At 34.4% G+C, this 22,599-nt stretch overlaps 1 protein-coding gene across 1 annotated transcript; it reads right to left on the reverse strand.

Moving 5' to 3' along the window:
* Positions 1 to 13,771: 13,771 nt before the first annotated feature.
* On the reverse strand, positions 13,772 to 14,570 carry LOC110792891 (pathogenesis-related protein PRB1-3-like). The gene has a single exon (XM_021997713.2). The coding sequence runs from the start codon at positions 14,506 to 14,508 to the stop codon at positions 14,011 to 14,013; it is 498 nt and encodes a 165-aa protein (XP_021853405.1). The 5' UTR covers positions 14,509 to 14,570; the 3' UTR covers positions 13,772 to 14,010.
* Between the last annotated feature and the right edge of the window lie 8,029 nt (positions 14,571 to 22,599).

Consider the following 22,599-nt stretch of genomic DNA (forward strand, 5'->3'; position numbering starts at 1 on the left):
TCTTTCTGTAATCGCGTTTTGCTGATACCCTTTCCTTATTCAACCTCTGCAACTTCTTCTGGCCGCCCCTATCCTTCAGTATGGTACTCGCTCTTCTCTTTCTCTCTCCTCACCTCCATTTTCGTAACTTTCACTGCTTGTTTTTGTTGTAATGATAATTGAGCTCAATTTTTTTCATTTTTTGAACCAACAACAAGAAAACGTTATTGTTTATTTGATTTTTGTTGTTATGAATTCTAAATCTAGGGTTTTAGCAAGAACTTGAGCTTAGTTGTGACAACAAAACGAGACTCTGTGTTTGCTTGGAATTTTGATAGATGAATACGAAGTTGAGGTTTGGGGATAATTTTTTTGATGATTCTTTTGGTGTTTAGAGTTGTCTGTGAAGTGGAAATACATTTATCATGAGGTGATAATGAAAAATTTCTGGAACTTGTTAATTTTTGCAATTGATTTGGGAATTAGGGTTTTGACTTGAAGTTCAGTTCTTGTTTGTACTTCTGTGGTTGGGTGGATTCCAGTGTAATCAGAATCAAAGTAGTGTAATGATGTGCTTGTATATGTTGTACGGTATATTCATAAAATTCAGTTGGATTTATTTATTTATTTAGGAGGTGGGCCGTCGGAGGGGGGGAGGGGGATTGACATAAATTTTGTACTCGTATATGGTGATATTCTAGTATATGAAGTTGTTGCAATTGAGGTTTTATTTTGCTTGGTGAAGGGTTTGGATTTTCTCATAAATTTTGAGGATTGTTTCAAAAATCTTTAAGGAATTGTGGTCGACCTTCTTGTCCTATTTTTCTAGTTGAAGCCTTGGTATAAAGGATGTAGTATTAGAATTAGCTTATTTGGATCATTAGACAGTATGGAAGACTCATTCACACCATAGCAGACATTGAACAGGCTTTGTAGAATTGATGTTACTCGAGTTTTTTCGTAAGTGTTTAAAACTCAATGAGTTGGAAACGGTCACAAATCACAATGAGTCTTCTCCATATGTTAGATCATTACGAGATTGACAGGTTTGCTATTGTCAAATCAAATGCATTGAGTTTAAGTGGAGTGTTTTTTTTGTTTTGTTTTGTTTTGTTCTTTGAGTTTAAATGGAGTTTTTAGTTTTCCTTTCATTGAATGAGCTGATAACTAGTGGAGTAAGTGATTGATTCTAATGTCTGATTTCAATGAAATTAAGATGACGGATAATTGGCTGGCTTTACTTCTGTGATTTTTTTTTTGAAAAAACACTCTGTAAATGGTGCTATGCTACTTTAGATCTCTTCATATGGGATGCACTCTATGAACTACTGTTTAGTTCAGCTATTTGATCCTGCCACTGATGTGTACTCTACTTACTTATTTGAGCATAAGCTGATCTCTAGAATCCCACTGTATTGCAAAAGACCCTTTAGTAATGAAATTGCTTACCATGTTAGATATACACCTATGCCTTTTTCCACCGCCAAGAAAAGTGAGTCAGTAAATTTTGTTTATACAGAGTATGATCTTGGTTATGCGTTTTACTATGTTACTAGGTCCCTTACCAGAAATATACTCTCATGGCTTTAGTAGTTCTGTTGAAATTGTGAGTCATTGAACCACCTGTCCAAATTGGTTAGTGCATGAGTCCTGAAAGGCAGAACTGCAGAAATATACTCAACTTTATAATGGATTAGTCGAATGGTTGTACACTTATTTTCTGAAGCTAAGTCGAACAATTAGACCTAAAGTTTTTTGCAAATGATGGTCAAGACAGGCAATGGGTTGTGAAAAGTTAAAATTGTAATTCATTATCCAATCAATCTTATATTCTGCTCCTCTTTATACTGAAGTGCATACTTGAGTAAGGAAATTGATATTCTGTTGTAGGTTTCTCTTAGTTAAAAATGCGTATCCTAGTTGTAGGATTATCTTGAAATCAGTGACTGAATGTGCATGATCAAATTCTGGTACTTCAGCACATAGACATGATTGTCATGAACCTAGATGACACTCTAGGTCAATGTTTGAGCATACTGGAAGTATTTATATAGGAATATCCTGCAAGTGATTTGTAATCGTCTGTGATATGAAATCTTTGGTTTCAAGATCCAAAGTATGGAAGTAAATCATCATGCATTTTTTTTAAAGGTATGAAAAATGGACAACACATGCTGATCTTAAGTTAAATATTGTGTTGCAGCTACAACTGTGTAAGATAATTTTCTTTCTGTTTATTAGTAAAATTATATTCAAGCATATGATAAATGAAATAATTATCAACAAGCAAGATGTATTGTGGGCTATCTGATTTTCGCAGCAATGAATTATGTTAACAGCAATGAATTATGAATTATTGTGTGAAGATTTTTTTAACTGTAAATATGACTAGAAAATCTGTGTGTGTTTTTGCTTTGGAGTACCAGTTCGTTACTTCGACTGCATTTGGTATTCATTTGTCTCTCTTGTTCAGTTGGTCCCTACTTTGAGCCTTATCAGTCCTTAATGCTTTGGGGTGCTTACTGGAGCCATTTTTCAATTTTACAGGATAATAAGCACACAATTATCCTAATGCAGACATCACACAACAGATCATCTCGAACATTTATGGATTATGAGTCGATAAGCCAAGCAATGGATGGTAGGTTGTTATTTTTGGTTTATTATACAAACTTTAGTACGGGAGTTTGAACTTTTTCATATGAGCTGTTTCATTATTTGGTAAAAGAAGCTTTACTGGTTGAATGAGGATGAAACCTAAATAAAGGAACCATGCTTACAAGACTTACAATCTTGTATTCATCTATGTCATGTGGGCAAGGTTTGTAAAAGATCCACCTTACCCTAATCAATTTCAACCAGTAGCGTCTTTTAGACGAACTAAATAATATTAAAAAGATCAATAGTAATTACTAAAGCTGGTTTACTCTATCACTACTTATTTCTGATTTTTTTTTTCGATGCCTACTTGTGGTATTTTCTTGGGGATAAGTAAATGAAATATGAGTGCAGTACACTTTTTAATTAATTTATTCCTAAGTTTGTTTGGAAGTCATTAGTTTCTTGAATGTTAAAATGTGATATTTAATTTGTATTTAATCTAATGTTTAATTTAAATTTCTGTTTTTGTAAAGGTCTACACTCCGAGGATTGCGCCTTATGTGAGGAATTTGATGTGGTTCGTGAGCAATGGGCTAAGTTTTTTACCAACAAGTATTTATTATTGGCTTTAGCGCGCTTGATCGAGTTGGTTTAGTTGTTATAGAATAAATTTTATATTAAAATGTATGTTTATGTTGAAATTGGAACATATATTTAAATGTAATATGTGCACTTTGGTTTTGGGATATATAGTATACAAAACTCCAGTTGTTGTTTTTATATTTGTTATACAGGTTGCGTTATTCTATTATTGTTTTGACAGGTTTCTATATTTGGTGCAAGGAACTCTAGGTATCCCTAAACAAAATTAGAATTTTCCCGCCAAAAGTGCTTTTTTGCAGCGTACATATATGTTGTACGCTGCAACAAGGGAAAAAAATTTCGCAAAAATTCAGACTTGTTGCAACGTACAAATAAATGTACGCTGCAAAAAATTGAGTAATTCAGACTTGTTGCAGCGTACAAATAAATGTACGCTGCAAAAAGTTGAGTCTTTTGCAGCGTACATATATATGTACGCTGCAACAAGTCCAAAATTTTGCCAATTTTTTGGCACTTGTTGCAGCGTACATCTAAAAGCCCGCTGCAACAAATCACTTTTTGCAGCGAACATTGTACGCTGCAACAAGTTCAGACTTGTTGCAGGCCCCCCAGTTGCAGCATACGATGTACGCTGCAACAGGGGTCTAAAAGCCCGCTGCAATAAGGGTTTTTTCTACTAGTGAACTACTATGAATAAAGGTCCCCGGCAGTTACTCGCTTTCTTATCAGACTCCGCCAATGAGAAATTATGTTGGTCATACATCTTGGCCATCTCAGTCATGTTTCCCTGCCCCTGGCTAGTTTCTTCACAAACATCTGCCTCCAGTTCAAGTGTTAGATTTCATGTTCTATAAACTAAGGCTAATGTTCTAAAAATTTATACATATGTTTTAAGTAAGTAGAACAGATTCAAAAGTAATTAGAAGTGGTAAAGAATCATCAAATAGGAGAATTAAGTAATATCATAAACGGAATACAAAGAGTTGCCTATGTAGGATTCGAACCTACATCTTTGTGCAATCGCACAAAGCTCTACCAATTGAGCTAATAGGCATTGTTCCAAAACATCAAGCATTAATTGCAACAACACCACACACACACACACACACACACACAAAACTTCTAGCAAATGCGAAACAGATCACAACAGCTGCCCAATAATCAATAACAAGAATAATACCACCTCAGATTGAACAACCCTCCCTGCAAAACAAATAGCCTGCACCAGCAACTATCCAGCCACTTAAGACCAACACCAATCTATTCAACAACTATATTATCCTATAATGTTGCACATGAAAACACAACATAGCTAACCTTGCCTGAATCCTCTTAAAAATGGGCCAAAAATCAGACTCAAAGCACATTCAAGAACATATTAGATACAAGAAGAGAACATTGGAACATACCTTTCTATTTTTATAACATCTAGTTATGAAATTTAGAACATAAAATATCCATAAATAATAGCTTCTCTACATGAAGAGAACAGTAATAAATTATGGTCTAAAAGGTGAAACTTAATATTCTTAAAAGTGAGCCTTCATGTTCTAAAGAATTTAGATAATGAAATATTACCCAAAATTTGAAAGGATGTCAGGTAAAAGTCTTTTTTTGAAAATTGGACTATAAATGGACTCCGACACTGATATTTTCTCGCTTTATAAACTAGTGATACGTAGTAAGTAATCATGTTCTAAAAGGTGAAACTTAATGTTCTAACAATAGAAGCTATATGTTCTATCAATTGAATTTATATGTTTTAACAAGTGAATCTATATGTTCTACACATTATTCTTATATGTTCTAATCTGTTAAGCTAGATGTTCTAAGTAGTTAAGCTATATGTTACACACTAGTAAGAAAGGCAATGGACTAAATACATATCCTTGTACTCTACCCAATATATCTTTTGATGTACTTTCTTTGTATTCTACCGTGTTTTAAAATGTGGCATGTTAAAAACTCTTCACATAGTTTATGAACAAACTAAATTACGAAACTAAGATCCGTATATATTTTTTATATAAATCATCATGTCTCTTTTCAGTCTTCATAGCCCATACTATTATCTCAACCCTACCCTCAAACCTCCCCTACTTTACCATATGGTACGTATAGTCAAACAAGATGTGAAAGAATCTATGTGAATTATTCGTTTATAAGTAGAGAGAGGAACCAGAGCTTACAAATATCTCATAAGTGGACCATATTGAATGGATGGTGGGTAAAGTCAGAGCATGAGCCACAACTAGTATTAACCATTGCCAAGATCCAAAAGACAAACGCTACGAGTCACTAAATATATTTGTTCTAAACCGTGAAGTTTCATGTTCTAAGTTCATTATGCCATATAATGGTAAGTGTAGTCCAATCACCCCAGTCCAATCACTCTAGCCCAAACCTCCCCTACTGTAGTAAATGGTAAGTGTAGTCAAATAATTAACATCTAATTTCTACCAATATTTTTTATGTTCTAAACATTAAACAATTTTGTTCTAAACAATGAGCTTTCATGTTCTACATTCTTAACCTTCCTGTTCCAAAGTATTGAAATCATAAAATATTACTCAATATTGCTCATGATGTCCTTCATAAGTGATGGAGGGACAATTTGCTCTGTTGTTTTGGCGCGTTTATTCTCATTTTCTTTGTTTAAAAATTCATTACGTATAACTATTACTCTTAGAACACCATAAAATATTGAAGAAAATTATTTTAAAATCCTCAAATCACACATTGATTTAAAAAATCAGAAATTAAAATCTTATCAAAAATACTTATCCTAATACTTGAACCATCACTATCCCTAACTTTTTATGTTTTAAAAAGTAACTTGTATCTTCTAAATATTAAACAATTATGTTCTAAACAATGAACCTTTGTGTTCCAAATATTGATACTTCATGTTCTAAAGAATTGAGATTATAAAATATTACCCAATATTTTCAAGGATGTCCTCCAGATTGCTTCTTCGACAATTGTACTATCAATGCGCTCGATTTAGCTCTGGTTTTTATGGCATGTTTAATCTCATTTACCTCCTTTAAATTTTCTCTGTTAAAAAAATTCAGTAATATATAACTATAAGTTTTAGAACATAATGATTTATTTCATAAAATCAGTAAAATAGAAAATATAGAAAACAAATTAATCATAAATATAAAAATCATAAATTAATCACCTAAAAATTCAGAAAATCATAAATTAATCACAAACAAAGTAAAAAAATTAAACACCTAATTAAAAAATTAATCACTAAAGTTCAGAACAAACTGATTCTGGATTCAGATAACAATGAAACAAAATCAGAACAAACTGATTCCAAATTCAGAAAAAATAAAACAATAAATAGAACATCAAATACTACAGTCAGAACATTCAATCTACTCAATTACTTACGAATTTTCTGTAATTTACCTTACAATCAAAACTTATCACAAATTATTTAAAATAAATGTCTAAAAACAAGAAAAATAGTTCAAAATTTGTGTATTTTGTTTATTTTCTTCGTTCGTATTTTTTTTAGGTTGATTTTTTGAATTTTCAGCTTCAATTCGTTCATATTCAACTAATAAAATTAGGTTAAAATTAGCGCAAATTGTAGAAGAATAGAAGAAATATAGAAATACGTGAGAATTTACCTGAAATCAGTACGTAATCGGCGTTTTTGGAGCTTGATCGTCGTTTTTTTGGAGCTTTAATGGTTGTACATGAGGAGAGAGAAAATGGCAAGGGAGAGAAAGGGAGTAGGAGAAATGTTTGTGGAGAGAGAACGTGAATACTGAGATTGGTTTGAGAGAGAGAAAGGGCGTGTGTTTTATTAGGTTGGTAGTTAGGAGGTTATTTACCTTATTGCCATTAATTGGTTTAAATCCTAGCCCTTGGATTGAATCTAACCCTACGGATTAGATTCATTCTTATATATACTAGTATACTCACATAGGGACCTATTTTCACCGGATCCCTCCCCTATATATATATATATATATATATATATATATATATATATATATATATATATATATATATATATATATATATATATATATATATATATACATATATATATATATATATATATATATATATATATAAATTTAATTTTTTTGATAGTTTAAGCAAGTGATCGACCAATCCAATATCGAAAAGTATGTAACAATCGTGATATCTGTTATGGATCGTTTCGTACCGTACATGTCGCGGTCTGTTCCTATGTTTGAGGAGCGGTTATGGCTGAGTCATGGAAGACTTGTTGGGCAAGGTCAAAGAGGTTAGCAAAGATCAAGCAAACGGTTGGAGGAGATCAAGGAATCAGTTGAGCAATTCAAGGAGCACTACTAGAACAACTCCCTCAACAAATGCCACACCAAAGTCCTATATAAAGACCAACCTTCTACGATAATTGGGCACTTCCTATTTCGGATCTCATCATATTACCTCATTCTCATATGCCAACATCTCTGACATTACAAAGGCTACGCCATATACACCGATGATAAATACTTATTACCAATTACCTTTCCGGGCAATCCCTAACCCATTATTCTTCGTGTAAATATCTTCTCACATTTATGCTTCATTATTAGCTATGTCTACATATACGAAAATATACATTGTACTTGTACACACGTACCTAGGCTATTTATGCCGACAACATAGTAGATTGGTGGACTCATTGCCACCCGCGGTTTTTATCCCTTTCGGGTTTTCCGCGTCACCATCTCTCGTCTCGTCTCTCTTTATTTTCTGTCATTTATCTCCCGTCATTTGCATACTTTATTTTATCTAGTCGTCTATGTCCCAACCAAAGGTCGTCTATACGAAATTTGGCATAAACAGTTTGGCGCCGTCTGTGGGGAGATGGCTAGATTTATCTTCAAACACATATCCACAAATATCCTCTCAAACACAATATCCGACCCACTTGGGTTCACCAATAAAGTTGTCGCCAGGCTATGGATTGTTGCCATACTTTGTCGCCACCATGAGATGGAGCTACGTCAGGGCACATGTCGTCAACATGACAGGTGTCGTCGACGGGTCAGGCGTCGTCGACGGTCAGGTGTCGTCGACGGTCAGGTGTCGTCGACGGTCAGGTTTCGTCGACCGGTCAGGTGTCATCGACGGGTCAGGTGTCGTCGACGGTCAGGTGTCGTCGACGGTCAGGTGTCGTCGACGGGTCAGGTGTCGTCGACGGTCAGGCGTTGTCGACGGGTCAGGTGTCGTCGCCAGGATCGATTGGTCGATGGAATATGGAATGACGTCAGGGTACATGTAGTCGCCAGATCAGGTGTCGACATCAGCAGGTGTCATCGCTAGAAGTGACGCGTCTGAGTGGTCGAATTCAACCTAGATGATGCATATCGTGACAACAACGACACCAACGCTTGATGACATCGAAAATAGGTACTAATATTTATAATATTCAACTCTAATCGTTTGGCCTCGTTTTCGAATACGTGACAGGTTTCGGTCTAGACGTCACGGACCATCATGCAGATGTCACCACAAACAAGATACAATATGAGTTGTCTCCTACCTTCATAAGATCTCGAGACGATTTGACACTTGACGTCGCGAGAAGTATGGTATAAAACTCAACCCCAGTGATTTTAATTTAAACTAATATTGTTTCTAGTCCTTGTTGTCACTAAAACAGATGCGAACACGTGACGTCATCCACCAATGACATGACGTCAACATAGTTTCGTCCGACGTCACCTCCACATCAGTCGACGGCGTCTCTAAAAACGAAGGCGACAAATGGAGATTCAACAACAAATTGTCGGCAATACTAGATTTTGTGGCTAACTTCAGTCCAAGTATCAAATAGGAGAATTTGTAGTTGTCCTGAAGTCGCCACAGGGGAGCATATAGTATACTCTATCTCATTTAATTTTCATATAGTATACTTGATTTGCTTTTTATATAGTATACTTTGCTTGTTTTAAATTTCCAAAAGCACTTTGAAATATATGCTATAAGTTGTTATCCCACTTTTTGTACTAACGTCGTTACCACTTGTCGTTTGATCATGTCGTGTCGCCAAGTATTGTCTTGTTTACAAGTATTGACGTGTCGCTTGGCTAGGTCATGAGTACATCAGGCGACCGACGTTAGAATGCAGGTGACAAGGTACTGTCTTGTCTACAGATACTGACGTGTCGCTTGGCAAGGTCGTGAGTAAAGTAGGCGACCAACGTTAGAAGTGTTACACGAGGTCACGACACGACATGAGGTCACGACGACACAACATGACGCCACGATAGCAAGTCACGACGGCAGGACGCGACCATTCTGGTTACCCCTATGATGAAAAGAAGTTTCTTGGCGTTAAACATGGTACGTAGAAGTAATTATCGAACATCTTTATTTTAACAATATATTTCTTCGTAAGTTCGCCAACAGATCGTTGATTGATACATGAATATCAATGGGGGCTAAAGGTACGAACATACTTTCGAAGTAAGTTCTCTTTTATTTATAATATACACGTATTGTCGCTGCCACGTACATCGCAAATCGTGAGGGTCATCAACACAATCGAATGGTATGAGTGACTCAATTCATTTATTAGTGACGTCAAAATTTTATAAACTAACATCTCATACCCTATTGAAATTTTATCATATATCATCCGTGATAACTATTTTTCATTTACTAACGACATACCGCGACTATACGCGTTAGTATGTATATTAATGACAACAGATTACCTTGATCATGACGGTATGCCCCGACGCCACGAGATGGCAATATGACACGACGCCACCAGACTACCTAGAAAGCTAAGGAAATCGGAATGTCGAATAATCATCATCAATGACCATGATGACACACGAGTAACTTCTAAACTATTTTTCACACACTTTCTCATTTCAATTCATTCATTGTTGTTCTCTTGTATTAACATGTCTCGTATTTACATTCATTAAGTTGACTAATAAATTATCGCGTCGCACTACGAATATCTCAATTGTTCTAATGACTAATCGTTTTATCAAATCATTTTGAGGTAATTTGAGTCAACAGGACGTTTAGAGGTTGCATCATGCTGACACGCATGTAAGACGTCAACTACAAACAAACATCATCACATATGTGGCTGACTTCAGTCACAACATCTTCCCAAAGTCGCCACAAGGGGGCAAGATAGTATATACTCCTTTGGTGTTTAATATTACAACTTTGAAATGCAACTAACGATGTAATATAATTCATTTTTCATAATAATCTTGTCGTGAGACTTTGACATCAGGTATGAGGTTATTAACATTGGGGGCTCAACCACTATAACATATCGAAGTGGCGAATAAAGCAAACTTACAGGGTTCCTTAAAGACCATAAGCTATAGGACGTCACCGATTAACAAGAAAGGTAATTTATAAAGAATTCACATGTATTTTAACTTACGATACATTGTTATGTAAGTTTGTCAAATGGTTTTACAAAAGGCGTTAAGAAAAAGTCCACTTAAGACATTATAAGGAATTCACATTAACCATATGTTCTTTCTTGTGCCACATTGTGAGGATCAACCGATAAGTCGACCAACGTCGGACTAGACAATGTCAAGACCAGCGATGTGTCAATATCATTCAACATGACGGGACAACGCCAGATGTGACGGCAACGGTATAAGCGATAATAATGATCCCAGGAAAGAAAACAAGATCGGCGACGAGAGGTGTCACGACGCCAGGATAATGTTGTTGATTGAAGATTCGTCATCAAAGGACATTCAGTAACACGACGTAATTTCATTACACGGGGCCATATTAAGTAATATCTAACACTTACTTCGTGCGTTAATTACATTTTTCACTACATTGCGATTAAAGTTCAATTTCAATTTCAATTTTTCTCATCTGTCGCTTTGAACATCTTATTTGTTTGAAAACCAACACTAACATCGCATCAAGCAAACGTCCACCTCTACCTTTTGTATTTTCTACAGATCACTTCTTAACGATATCACCAACGGCAACAGCAGCTAACGACGTCATCAGAAGACGACATCAACGAACGACGCCATAAAATACAAGCGACGACGCCTCCAAGGTCACGATCCTTAAACTAATTGATCCCAACGATGACATGTCGCTTCTAAGCGCGACTACTACAAACGACCCAGGTACTATTTATGCGCACATAACTTCGTTCTTTGAGTACCTTACAAGTGACATCTATTCCACAGCGAACAATAGAGACAGCGTAAACAACATTTTAAGCTAACGATGTGAATGCACCCCCAACACTGGTCCAAACGCCTAACCAATCGCCAAATATAAAATAGCAAAAACGCATGTCTTTCCTCCTCAACACTGAAGACAAACGAAGCCAACCCAGAATGCTCGAAACCTACTTAAACTACTCTTCTGAAAATCCCATAGGCTAAACTCTTCTGCCATAGACTGCGCCGTCCAAAACATCTTACCCCTTGTCCTCATGTTATAGGAAACCTCATAAACCTTCGACTCTTCTTGACATTCGTCATAAGGTTACTTCGAACCACCCACTTCATTCACCTGTAACTTCGACTTAGTCGCCTACTACCTACCCTCACACCACATTACATCTGACTAAAATAATTTGACCTTGTGCCCGCTCGACACGAATTCCTTCTATAAAGTTCTTCGCGTGACTACGAACAAACGAAGAGGCTTTATCGCCTGCATACGATAGATTTCATACAACAGAGACAATAGAGGCACGCCTGTAAACATCAGACGACCGGCTAAGATACAACAGTTGGTCGTGACGCCTGTACACATCAGACGAATATCAGACGACTGACTAAGATACAACAGTTGACCATGACGCCCATCAAACGACAGACTAAGATACAACAGTTGGCCATGACGCCTGTAAACATCAGACGACAGACTAAGATACAACAGTTGGCCATGACGCCTGTAAACGCCAGACGACGGACTAAGGTACAACGGTTGGCCGTGACGCCCGCAAATATCAAACAACAGACGAAGATACAAAAGTTGGCCATGACGCTAGATACCTAACTAACGTTATGTCTCACCATGTTTTCGCACAGGTTTCTAAGAACTATATTCTATTGTCTTACGCTCATTAAGAAAAACGATTCTTTCATAAGATGTCAGGTTGACATCTAATTAAGCTGAAGACACCGATATACGCATGACGGCGTCAATTGTTGTCAGAAATCATGGGTAACACCAAGTGGCGACGTCATTGATCAAGGTTAAGTACGGAAGACGACGGACAAGTCAAAGATAGTGACAGATTAGCATCGACAGCAAATGAACGTGGTGACAGACTTTGAAGATTATTTTCCTAACTTCCGGCTCGCTACAGTTAGGAAAATGGGGGCTATTGTTATGGATCGTTTCGTACCGTACATGTCGCGGTCTGTTCCTATGTTTGAGGAGCGGTTATGGCTGAGTCATGGAAGACTTGTTGGGCAAGGTCAAAGAGGTTAGCAAAGATCAAGCAAACGGTTGGAGGAGATCAAGGAATCAGTTGAGCAATTCAAGGAGCACTACTAGAACAACTCCCTCAACAAATGCCGCACCAAAGTCCTATATAAAGACCAACCTTCTACGATAATTGGGCACTTCCTATTTCGGATCTCATCATATTACCTCATTCTCATATGCCAACATCTCTGACATTACAAAGGCTACGCCATATACACCGATGATAAATACTTATTACCAATTACCTTTCCGGGCAATCCCTAACCCATTATTCTTCGTGTAAATATCTTCTCACATTTATGCTTCATTATTAGCTATGTCTACATATACGAAAATATACATTGTACTTGTACACACGTACCTAGGCTATTTATGCCGACAACATAGTAGATTGGTGGACTCATTGCCACCCGCGGTTTTTATCCCTTTCGGGTTTTCCGCGTCACCATCTCTCGTCTCGTCTCTCTTTATTTTCTGTCATTTATCTCCCGTCATTTGCATACTTTATTTTATCTAGTCGTCTATGTCCCAACCAAAGGTCGTCTATACGAAATTTGGCATAAACAATATCGATTGGTGACTCACTACATTTACCTATAGCTAGAGATCGTATACGTATTTGTTGTGATATATTGTTCCGATCCAACCTATCTTTGAACTAAGTTGTTTGAACGTACTAATTTTGTTGTTTGAACTAATGATCGTTGACTTAAGATTTGTAAGGTGTTACAACAAATGTCATTTCTACGTCTACAATCAATTGATTTTTATTTAACCTTAAAATTACAACAGATCAAAAGACCCTCTTGTTGAAATTTGTATCAAACATCAATTGGGGGTATTCATCTCATCTACAACGATTGTAATTTTGTCGGATTAAAATTTCGTTTGATCCAAATTGTTATGTATGTGTTAGTTTTTTATTTCTATTGTTTATATCGTATGCCTGTTTTATTAATGAACTACTTTACCTTCAAAAAAACTAATGTGACTTGTCCTACTTACACAAACACACAATATTTACTATTAGGCCAAAATTTTATTGGCATTTTTTAAAATTTGTTTACACACATACATACTACCTACGTAGGGGGAAGAGGTGCCCATGCTCAACTGAATACGTAATGCATGTGATCATAATAAAATTCATTAATTAGAAAAGGTGTTACAAGAACTCATATAAACTCCAATTCATGTACCTAGTACATGTATATCGAATTCGAGTATGTTTATTTAATTTTTTTTTTCCCTCAACGGGTCGGGCTTACGTATATAATTAGCATAATTATCACCAAATTAATGGCAAATACACTAGTGAGATGAATCCCACAATTTTTTTTAAACCTCCATATATAGAAAGTTTATTAATTAGTAAGGTTTTTGGCCGATATAATTACCTCGCGCAGAATAGCTACAGATGATAAAATACCAACCACTAGTACACTGAACCCTAGCACATCCAAGTTGACCCGAGGTACTCCAAACTACTTGAGTATAATGCCCACACACCTTGTTAGGGGCACAAGTATTTGTGTAGTAGTCATAATTGACCTTCTCACCCACCCATAGGTTTACTGCAGCTGTGCCGGTCATGGTGGCGCTGCTACCAGCCGCGAGGTTTTCTCCATACGGTCCACCAGAATGCTGCATAGCACAAGTACTGATCCTTGTGTTGGCATAATTTTGGGCGTAGGTCGCCAATGTAGTATTCCATTGTATATTTCCAACACCCACTGTTGCTCTAGCGGTATTATGGGCATCCACATAGTCTTGTGGTAAATTTTGTGCGTGACATTTTTGTGTTAGGGCTAGGGTAACGATAACGAAACACGTAACAAATGCAAATATTTTTGTAGAATAATTCATTCTTTTGGGCTTTGGAATTTTTACTCAAGATTTGATGATTTTTTTTGTAGTGATTTATGTACGTATATTAGGTATGGGGTTTTTATAGGTGTAAAAATGTGCAAACGGATGAAATTAATTGCGTAGTTAAGATGAAGGTCATACTTGCTTTAACCCTTTAACTAGATTGTACTCGATCTAGATCTTCAAATTGGTTAAAATTAAAATGTTTGATAAGATAAGATTAGATGCATCGAATTATTCAACGAATTGGACCAACTTGTATCAAAATAGAAAAATTACGGCAAACATACTAATTAAAATATGGCAAATGACTACTTTTTTACTAATCTAATTACTATATTTAGTTCAATGTAATATGTACATGTTGCTTCACTTGTTAATTTGAATATTTGATCCTTAATTTATGCTTAAGGTACGTAAGGCATGAATCATGATGCTGCAATATTGCAACTTATAGGCTATGGCCGGAGTACGACGTCTAGAGATCGAGTGGTCATGGAAACTAAATTAACAAAATCTAGGAATCAATACTTTCAAATTAAAATTGATAATCACTATTATATACTCTCTCCATTTCGGAATACTCGCAACGGTTTGACTGGACACACTTGTCAATGCACAACTTTGACCATCTGTATATATTATAAAAACTTATACTCCCTCTGTTCTCGAATATTAGTCTCATTTGGAATCTTGACTCTATTCACAATTGAAAAGAATCTTCTAATTTCTTTCCAATATGTACTTCAAAAAATATTCATGTAAGATCTTATTTTGTTTGTCTTAATGTGTAGTATAACAATATCAAACTTTATATTTTTTTTTGACATATGTATTTGGAGATATTTGTGTTTAAATATTGAGTTGAAAACCTGTTGATGTTAATATTATTCGGTCTTTATGGATTTTTCGTCATAAACGTAAATCTGATGGTTGTTTTGAGAGGCATAAAGCCCGTCTTGTAGGTGATGGAGCATCTCAACAGGTTGGTGTGGATTGTGATGAAACTTTTAGTCCCATGGTTAAGCCTGCCACGATTCGAACTGTGCTCAGTATTGCACTCTCCAGGTCATGGCATATTCATCAGTTGGATGTAAAGAATGCATTTTTGCATGGTAATCTCCATGAAACAGTATATATGCATCAACCAATGGGATTTCGAGACCCTTCTCGCCCAGATCATGTATGCTTATTAAAGAAGTCACTCTATGGCCTTAAGCAGGCACCCCGGGCATGGTACCAAAGGTTTGCTGATTTTGTTTTCACCATTGGTTTTTATCACAACAAATCTGATCATTCTCTCTTTATATATCATCGTGACAATGAGACAGCTTATATATTGCTATATGTTGATGACATCATTCTCACTGCATCTTCTGATGTATTACGCCGTAACATTATGTCTCTTCTAAGTTCTGAATTTGCAATGAAAGACTTGGGCCCTCTTAGTTATTTCTTGGGCATTGCTGTAACTCGTCATGATTCAGGTCTATTTCTTTCACAATGCAAGTATGCTGAAGAGATTATTGAGAGGGCAGGTATGTCATCTTGTGCACCCACCCCTACTCCTGTTGACACTACTCCTAAATTGAGATCATCTTCGGGTTCATCATATAAGGATCCTACGCAATATAGCAGTCTTGCGGGTGCATTGCAATATCTCACCTTCACCAGACCAGATATCTCTTATGCTGTTTAGCAAGTCTGTCTCCACATGCACTACCCCCGAGATGAACATATGCGTGCCCTAAAACGCATTGTTCGATATATTCAGGGCACTATCTCTTTTGGCTTACACTTATATAAGTCATTTATTTCTGGTCTTCTTTCTTACACTGATGCAGATTGGGGCGGTTGCCCGGATACGAGACGATCTACATCAGGTTTTTTTGTCTTCCTTGGAGACAATCTCATTTCTTGGTCGTCCAAACGACAACCCACTTTATCACGCTTTAGTGCCGAAGCAGAGTATAAAGGTGTGACTAATGTGGTTGCTGAGTCTTGTTGGATTCGTAATCTTCTCTTGGAGCTTCAATGTCCAATCAAGAAGGCCATTTTAGTCTATTGTGACAATGTTAGTGCAATATATCTATCCGGTAATCCAGTTCAACATCAACGCACTAAACATATTGAAATGGATATTCACTTGTACGTGAAAAAGTTGCAAAAGGACAAGTTCGAGTACTTCATGTTCCGTCCCGGTTTCAAATAGCTGATATATTTACTAAAGGGCTTCCGCGCGTACTCTTCAATGATTTCCGGGACAGTCTCAGCGTACGAGAACCTCCCGCTTCGACTGCGGGGGTGTGATAGATTATATTTGTATATTATTCTCCATAACATAATTAGCCATATATAATCTTATACTCCCTCTGTCCCTTAATACTCGCACCGTTTTGACTTTTTGCACTATTCACATAATTCGCTTTGACCTTATTTTATTTATAGTATATGAAAATAAATGTTAGTATATAATATATTGTTGGCTTCATCTCAATATATATTTTCAAAATATTAATATTTTATAAGTTTTTATAATATATAGTTAAATAAATTGGTGGTCAAAGTTGTGCATTGACAAGCGTATCCAGTCAAAACGGTGCGAGTATTACGGGACGGAGGGAGTATTTATAGTTAGTAAACTAGTATAATACCCGTGCGATGCACGATTTATAATCCAACTATAAAGTTATATGAAATCTACACTATAGTACTACATAGTAGATAATTATTATTAAAATAGAGCTTATACATATTCTCCTAATTAAATTAATGGTAGAAAAATCGGTTATTGTCATATTGGGTATCTTATTTATTTAAAAAATCAAGATGAATTAGGTTATATAGACAAAATTATTTTCATCCTAGGTCATTCATCACATGGATCAAGCATAAATATATTCTCATCCATCCTTCACTTTGATAGATACCCACTTAATACTCGTCCTATCTACTTCATTATCCCACCCATTTATTTTGACTTTGAGGTAGGGTTGAGCCTCCACAAACCATACCCGACTAAAATTTGTATCCCCGTCACCCACGATAGGAACGGTAACCACCCTCCCTAGTCCTCGTTTTGAGGGGTAAAAAAAACCATCCAGGTCTGCTCCAACACTCACACATGTATCCACACACACAGTAGCGGATCCAGAAATTTGAGATAGTGGGGTCACTATTTAAAAATTGATGAAACTTTCACTAAAATTATTTATTTTTTTAAAAAAAATTGAAATTTTAACTATAAAAAAAAAAAAAAAATCAAGTGGGGTCAAGGACCCCACTGAGGGCACCGTGGCTCCGTCACTGCACACACACCTCAAATAATCAAACATATCATTAGACGCAACATTTTTTTACTCACAGAGTTTTAAATTTTAAAACTTTATTCTAGAGTTTTCGACAATTCGGTTGTCTACGAGTGATTGAGTAAATGAACAAAAAACTATAATATATAGGTCAGTAGTAAAAAAATATGTTGATATATTCATACTCAATTAGATTGGACCCACCCGCTTTAGCTCGTTTATCCTTCATCTATTTTTTTTCCCTCAAAACAAAAATTAGATGAAAGACAAGTGATCTAAAGTGGGTGGATCCAATCTAAAATCTATATATAATCGCTCCGTCACCCGCGACAAATACATTTTTTAATCCCATCACCCTCCAAATATTCCTCCATCTCGCCCTCTTGGGGCGGATGTGCGGGGTGACTCCCAAAACCCCGCCCAACTAACAATCTAATATTCGGTAAATAATTCACTTTGCCTTTCAGCTAATATTTTAATGTATGGATCGAGATATTAGTTTACTATAAAATTGATTTTATTAGCTACGATATTGATAACTTTTTAAAAGAAAACGACATGCATAATTAGGATTTTATCAAATATTCAAATCCAATAAATTCGAATTTATCCAATCATTGAGGTGGTTACATGTTATCCTTATATTCGTTCACCAACACTCAATCTCTATTTATTAGTCAATATTAGTCAATAATCTATGTTTATCTTCTTCGTCATCCCAATCTAAAATCGAAACTCGCCCCATCATCAAGTGTGATGCACGGTTACATATAAAATATTAATTTTTCACAAAATTTTGTATATATAAGTGATATTGCAATCCTTTACATTAACATATAAAAAATATTTTTATTGTTGTAAACATATAAATAATATTGTTGTTATAATATATATAAGATACTACCTCGTGCAATATAAACCTCTATAAGATATAACTGTTATAAGTCGGCTTATGGAGTTAGAAATTCCAAAATCATCTCCGCTCGACCAACCCAAATATGATATATTATTTAGTAGACCAAATATGATATATTATAATGTCCATCCACATTCGACCAAAGATTCATTTAAAAGTTTCATGCACGTGCCCCCTTAACTCACTTGACTCATTCAAAAAATTTATCTTATTCATCAACATTATCGAACTTAATATAAATTTTAAAATGCAAATTTCAATTTTTTTATAAACTATATGTATGCATACGCTCATCTCTAACCCTTGTTATGTCTTTTTCATATTATAAGCTTTTGATTTTTATTACACTTTTTTTAAAAAAAAAATATTAGAAAATATACAATCATTCTCATCAATCACTAAGTATCCATACCCATTTAATACCCGTTTTATGTGTATCAGCCCACCACTTATCTTATTGTGATGTTTTTCATAATTAAGTACTAATAATATTCTTTTTATTTTGTTATGAGAATCAACAAAAGATATATAACAAAACTGAAATAAACAAAATGAACTAAGAAACCGTTCATTGCTACAAAGTGGCCGGTAAAGTTTGTAAGCAAAATTCAACACATATACTTTATAAAAGTAGTTGATTTGACAATAATTTTATAAACCATCTACAATAGAATATTATAAATTAATCGATGATGTTGTATACGTAGTATTATACTTTAGTAAACTTATGGTTTTATTATATATACTACACACAATGTCTTATGCGAAATAGTAAATTAAGGTATTAAATATTTTCAAACATAAATATAATCCTTTATTGTTTACGGAGTATATTATAATTAATATGATTATATTATTTTTGATATCACAAAGATTTTATTTTTATATGGTGCACAAAAAATATATTTAACAAATATAAATAAAAAAAACTTTGTAGTTATTTATATTATAAAAGAGGCGAATTATAGAGTGACATTTGTCATCACCACATTTATTTCCTCTTTTTTACTATAATTTTTATAGATATCAAATATATATTGAAGATCCAATAATGTATATATAGCATAAAATACAATGAAAAAGTAGTCATATACTTTGTAAAATGTAAAGATATCCATGTTATATATAAATAAAATCAATACGGAGTAGTATGTTTAGTTAATTGTATATGCATTATAGCTAATGGAAGAACTTCAGCAGTTAATACAAACTCTACCAAGTGTTTAATTCGAATAGTACAAACTTTGTACCGTACATTGTCATTACCTTATTGCTACACATACTATTCGAACTAAACACTTTGGTTAATTATGACAATGTACGGTACAAAGTTCATAATAGAGTGGTATTATATTTGCTATATAAGAGACCATGTATAGTACTGAGCATCACTTTAGTTATGACAATGCTAGTATTTGTACTCATGAATTTAAAAATTACTATCCCTAAAAGTTGTTTAATACCTTAAAAATAGAGTATAAACACTTGATAGACCATAATCAATACATAAACTTTGTAGACCATAATCAATAAATACTTTGTATACATAATAATGCACGGCCACTTTCATTAAAGTTAGGATGCTTAAGTCAAATTGCCGAATAAGTTAGTTAACCACATTGATTTCCATTCATTTACTATAGTTTATAGATATCAGATATATATTGAAGATCCAATAATGTATATATAGAATAAAATATAATGGAAAAGTAGTCATATACTTTGTAAAATGTAAAGATATCCATATTATACATAAATAAAATCAATAGTATATTTAGTTAATCATACATGCATATATAGTTTCCTTGCATTTAGAAAATATAATATTATGTAGTCCATAATAGTTTTTTATTTAGAGATAGTTAGAGAAAAATAATATTTTTATTATTTTAAAGAGAGGCGAATCAATGAGTGACATTTGTCATCACCACATTGATTTCCTCTCTTTTAGTATATTATACTAGTATAGCACCCGTGCGATGCACGATTTACATCTACTACACAAAATACTCCCTATTAAATTGACATGAAATCTAAACTATATCCATAGACAATTAACCAAAATAAAGCTTGTAGATATTCTTCTAAATTAAAATGAATCGTGGATAGTTTTTACTTTCATTCTCATTCATTACCCGTGTCAAACATAAAGTAATTCTCATATACCCTTTATTTCTATAGAGCTTGTAGAACTAATACACAAAATATACTCACATAATACTCGCCCCGCATTTATCTCATTACCCGATCACTTATCACTTAGACACATCATGTACATTATTCCGCTAGAGATAACTTTTAGTCAAGGAAAGGCGGGCGCGGAGGATTGTCCCTCCGCACCCGTACTCACATTAAAATATCATCCTTATCCCCGCCACCGACGATATATATGTACGTTACCGACCTACAAAATAAAATTCATTCCCGCTCCATCACCCACCCATTTATCAAAATTCATCTCAAACCAACCATATACCATTTTTTTGGTAGTTTTCAATTTAATTTAAAACCCTATTTAGAGTATTTTCCAATTTGGTTGTCTTATTAGAGTAATTGAATAAATAAATAAAATGTTGTAATATGTAGGTTAGTTGTTTAAAATGTTATTCATAATCAATTAGATGAAGGGTATGTGAGGTGAGAGGGTTAAATCTAAAATTCAACATTGCCTTGTCACTCGAGGCAGATACATTTTCTATCCGCATCACCCACCAAATTAAAGTTTTCCACCAACTCTTCCAACTTGGGGCGTTGCATAAGGATCTCCCCAAAACCCGCCCCACTTGACAATTTGACATTCCTATATTTGGTTAATAATTCATGTTACCTTCAGTTAACTTTCTAATAAACTTACTCCGACCATTTTGATTGCGCCATGGTCAAAAATCAGTTTATTAAGAATTGAGTATAAAATGTGAACATGAGTTGATAAAGTAGTCACATGAGAGAAGAGATAGAGAGAGAGAGCAAGTGGGAAAATTTTTCGTTTAATGTATGGATTAATCTCAAACGGACACACCAAAGATGAATATGAGGAAAATAAAGGGACATAAGAACTATTGAATAAAATATTTGTGAAAGAGTAAAGAAGTGATATTTTTGATATAACTTCCTCCGTTTCTATATAGTTGGAACATACACATTATCACACTTTAAGAAAAAAGAATCAAAATTCTTTAATATAAGGGTATAAGTGAAAATGAGTTATGTTATTTTATTTGGTGTTTGAGAGGTTATAGTTAATAAAGAGAGTAAAGTGAGGTAGAAATGTCAAATTATACAAAATAGTTTTGCATTTATGGTGTGTTGCAACTTTTCTGTTTTAGAAAAGTGTTGCAATTTTTTCGTTTAGGGAAGTGTTGTAAATAAAAAAAATAGAGAAAATACTATTTAATACATTTACTAAAATAATTGTTGAGACTCTTATAATAGTATAAGTACTATGTTGTAAGAGTACGTACAATTTTGTAATAGTCATATTTTAAATACTACGAAGTCGGAGTACATATGATTGAATAATAGTCATATCGTAATTTCACCAATATTATATTACGCAGTGTATATAAAATGCATGCATATATACCCATTTGGATAAAACATACATTTTAGTACATTTATATATATGTTAATAATAAAAACATACATTTTGGTCATAACTTTATGTTAAGAAAAAATAAAAAATATACTTCCTCCGTTCTTAAATACTCGCAAAGTTTGTCACTTTCACGATGCCAATGCATAATTTAGATCGTCAATATCTTTAATTCTATTCAAGAAAAAATTATAAAAATTTGATGTTTTAAAAATACGTATTGAGACAAATCTAACAAAATCCCACATGGCTATGTTTTATTTGACATATAA

This window comes from Spinacia oleracea, chromosome 4 (genome assembly GCF_020520425.1).
Source record: "Spinacia oleracea cultivar Varoflay chromosome 4, BTI_SOV_V1, whole genome shotgun sequence".
In the NCBI taxonomy this organism is placed as follows: domain Eukaryota; kingdom Viridiplantae; phylum Streptophyta; class Magnoliopsida; order Caryophyllales; family Amaranthaceae; genus Spinacia; species Spinacia oleracea.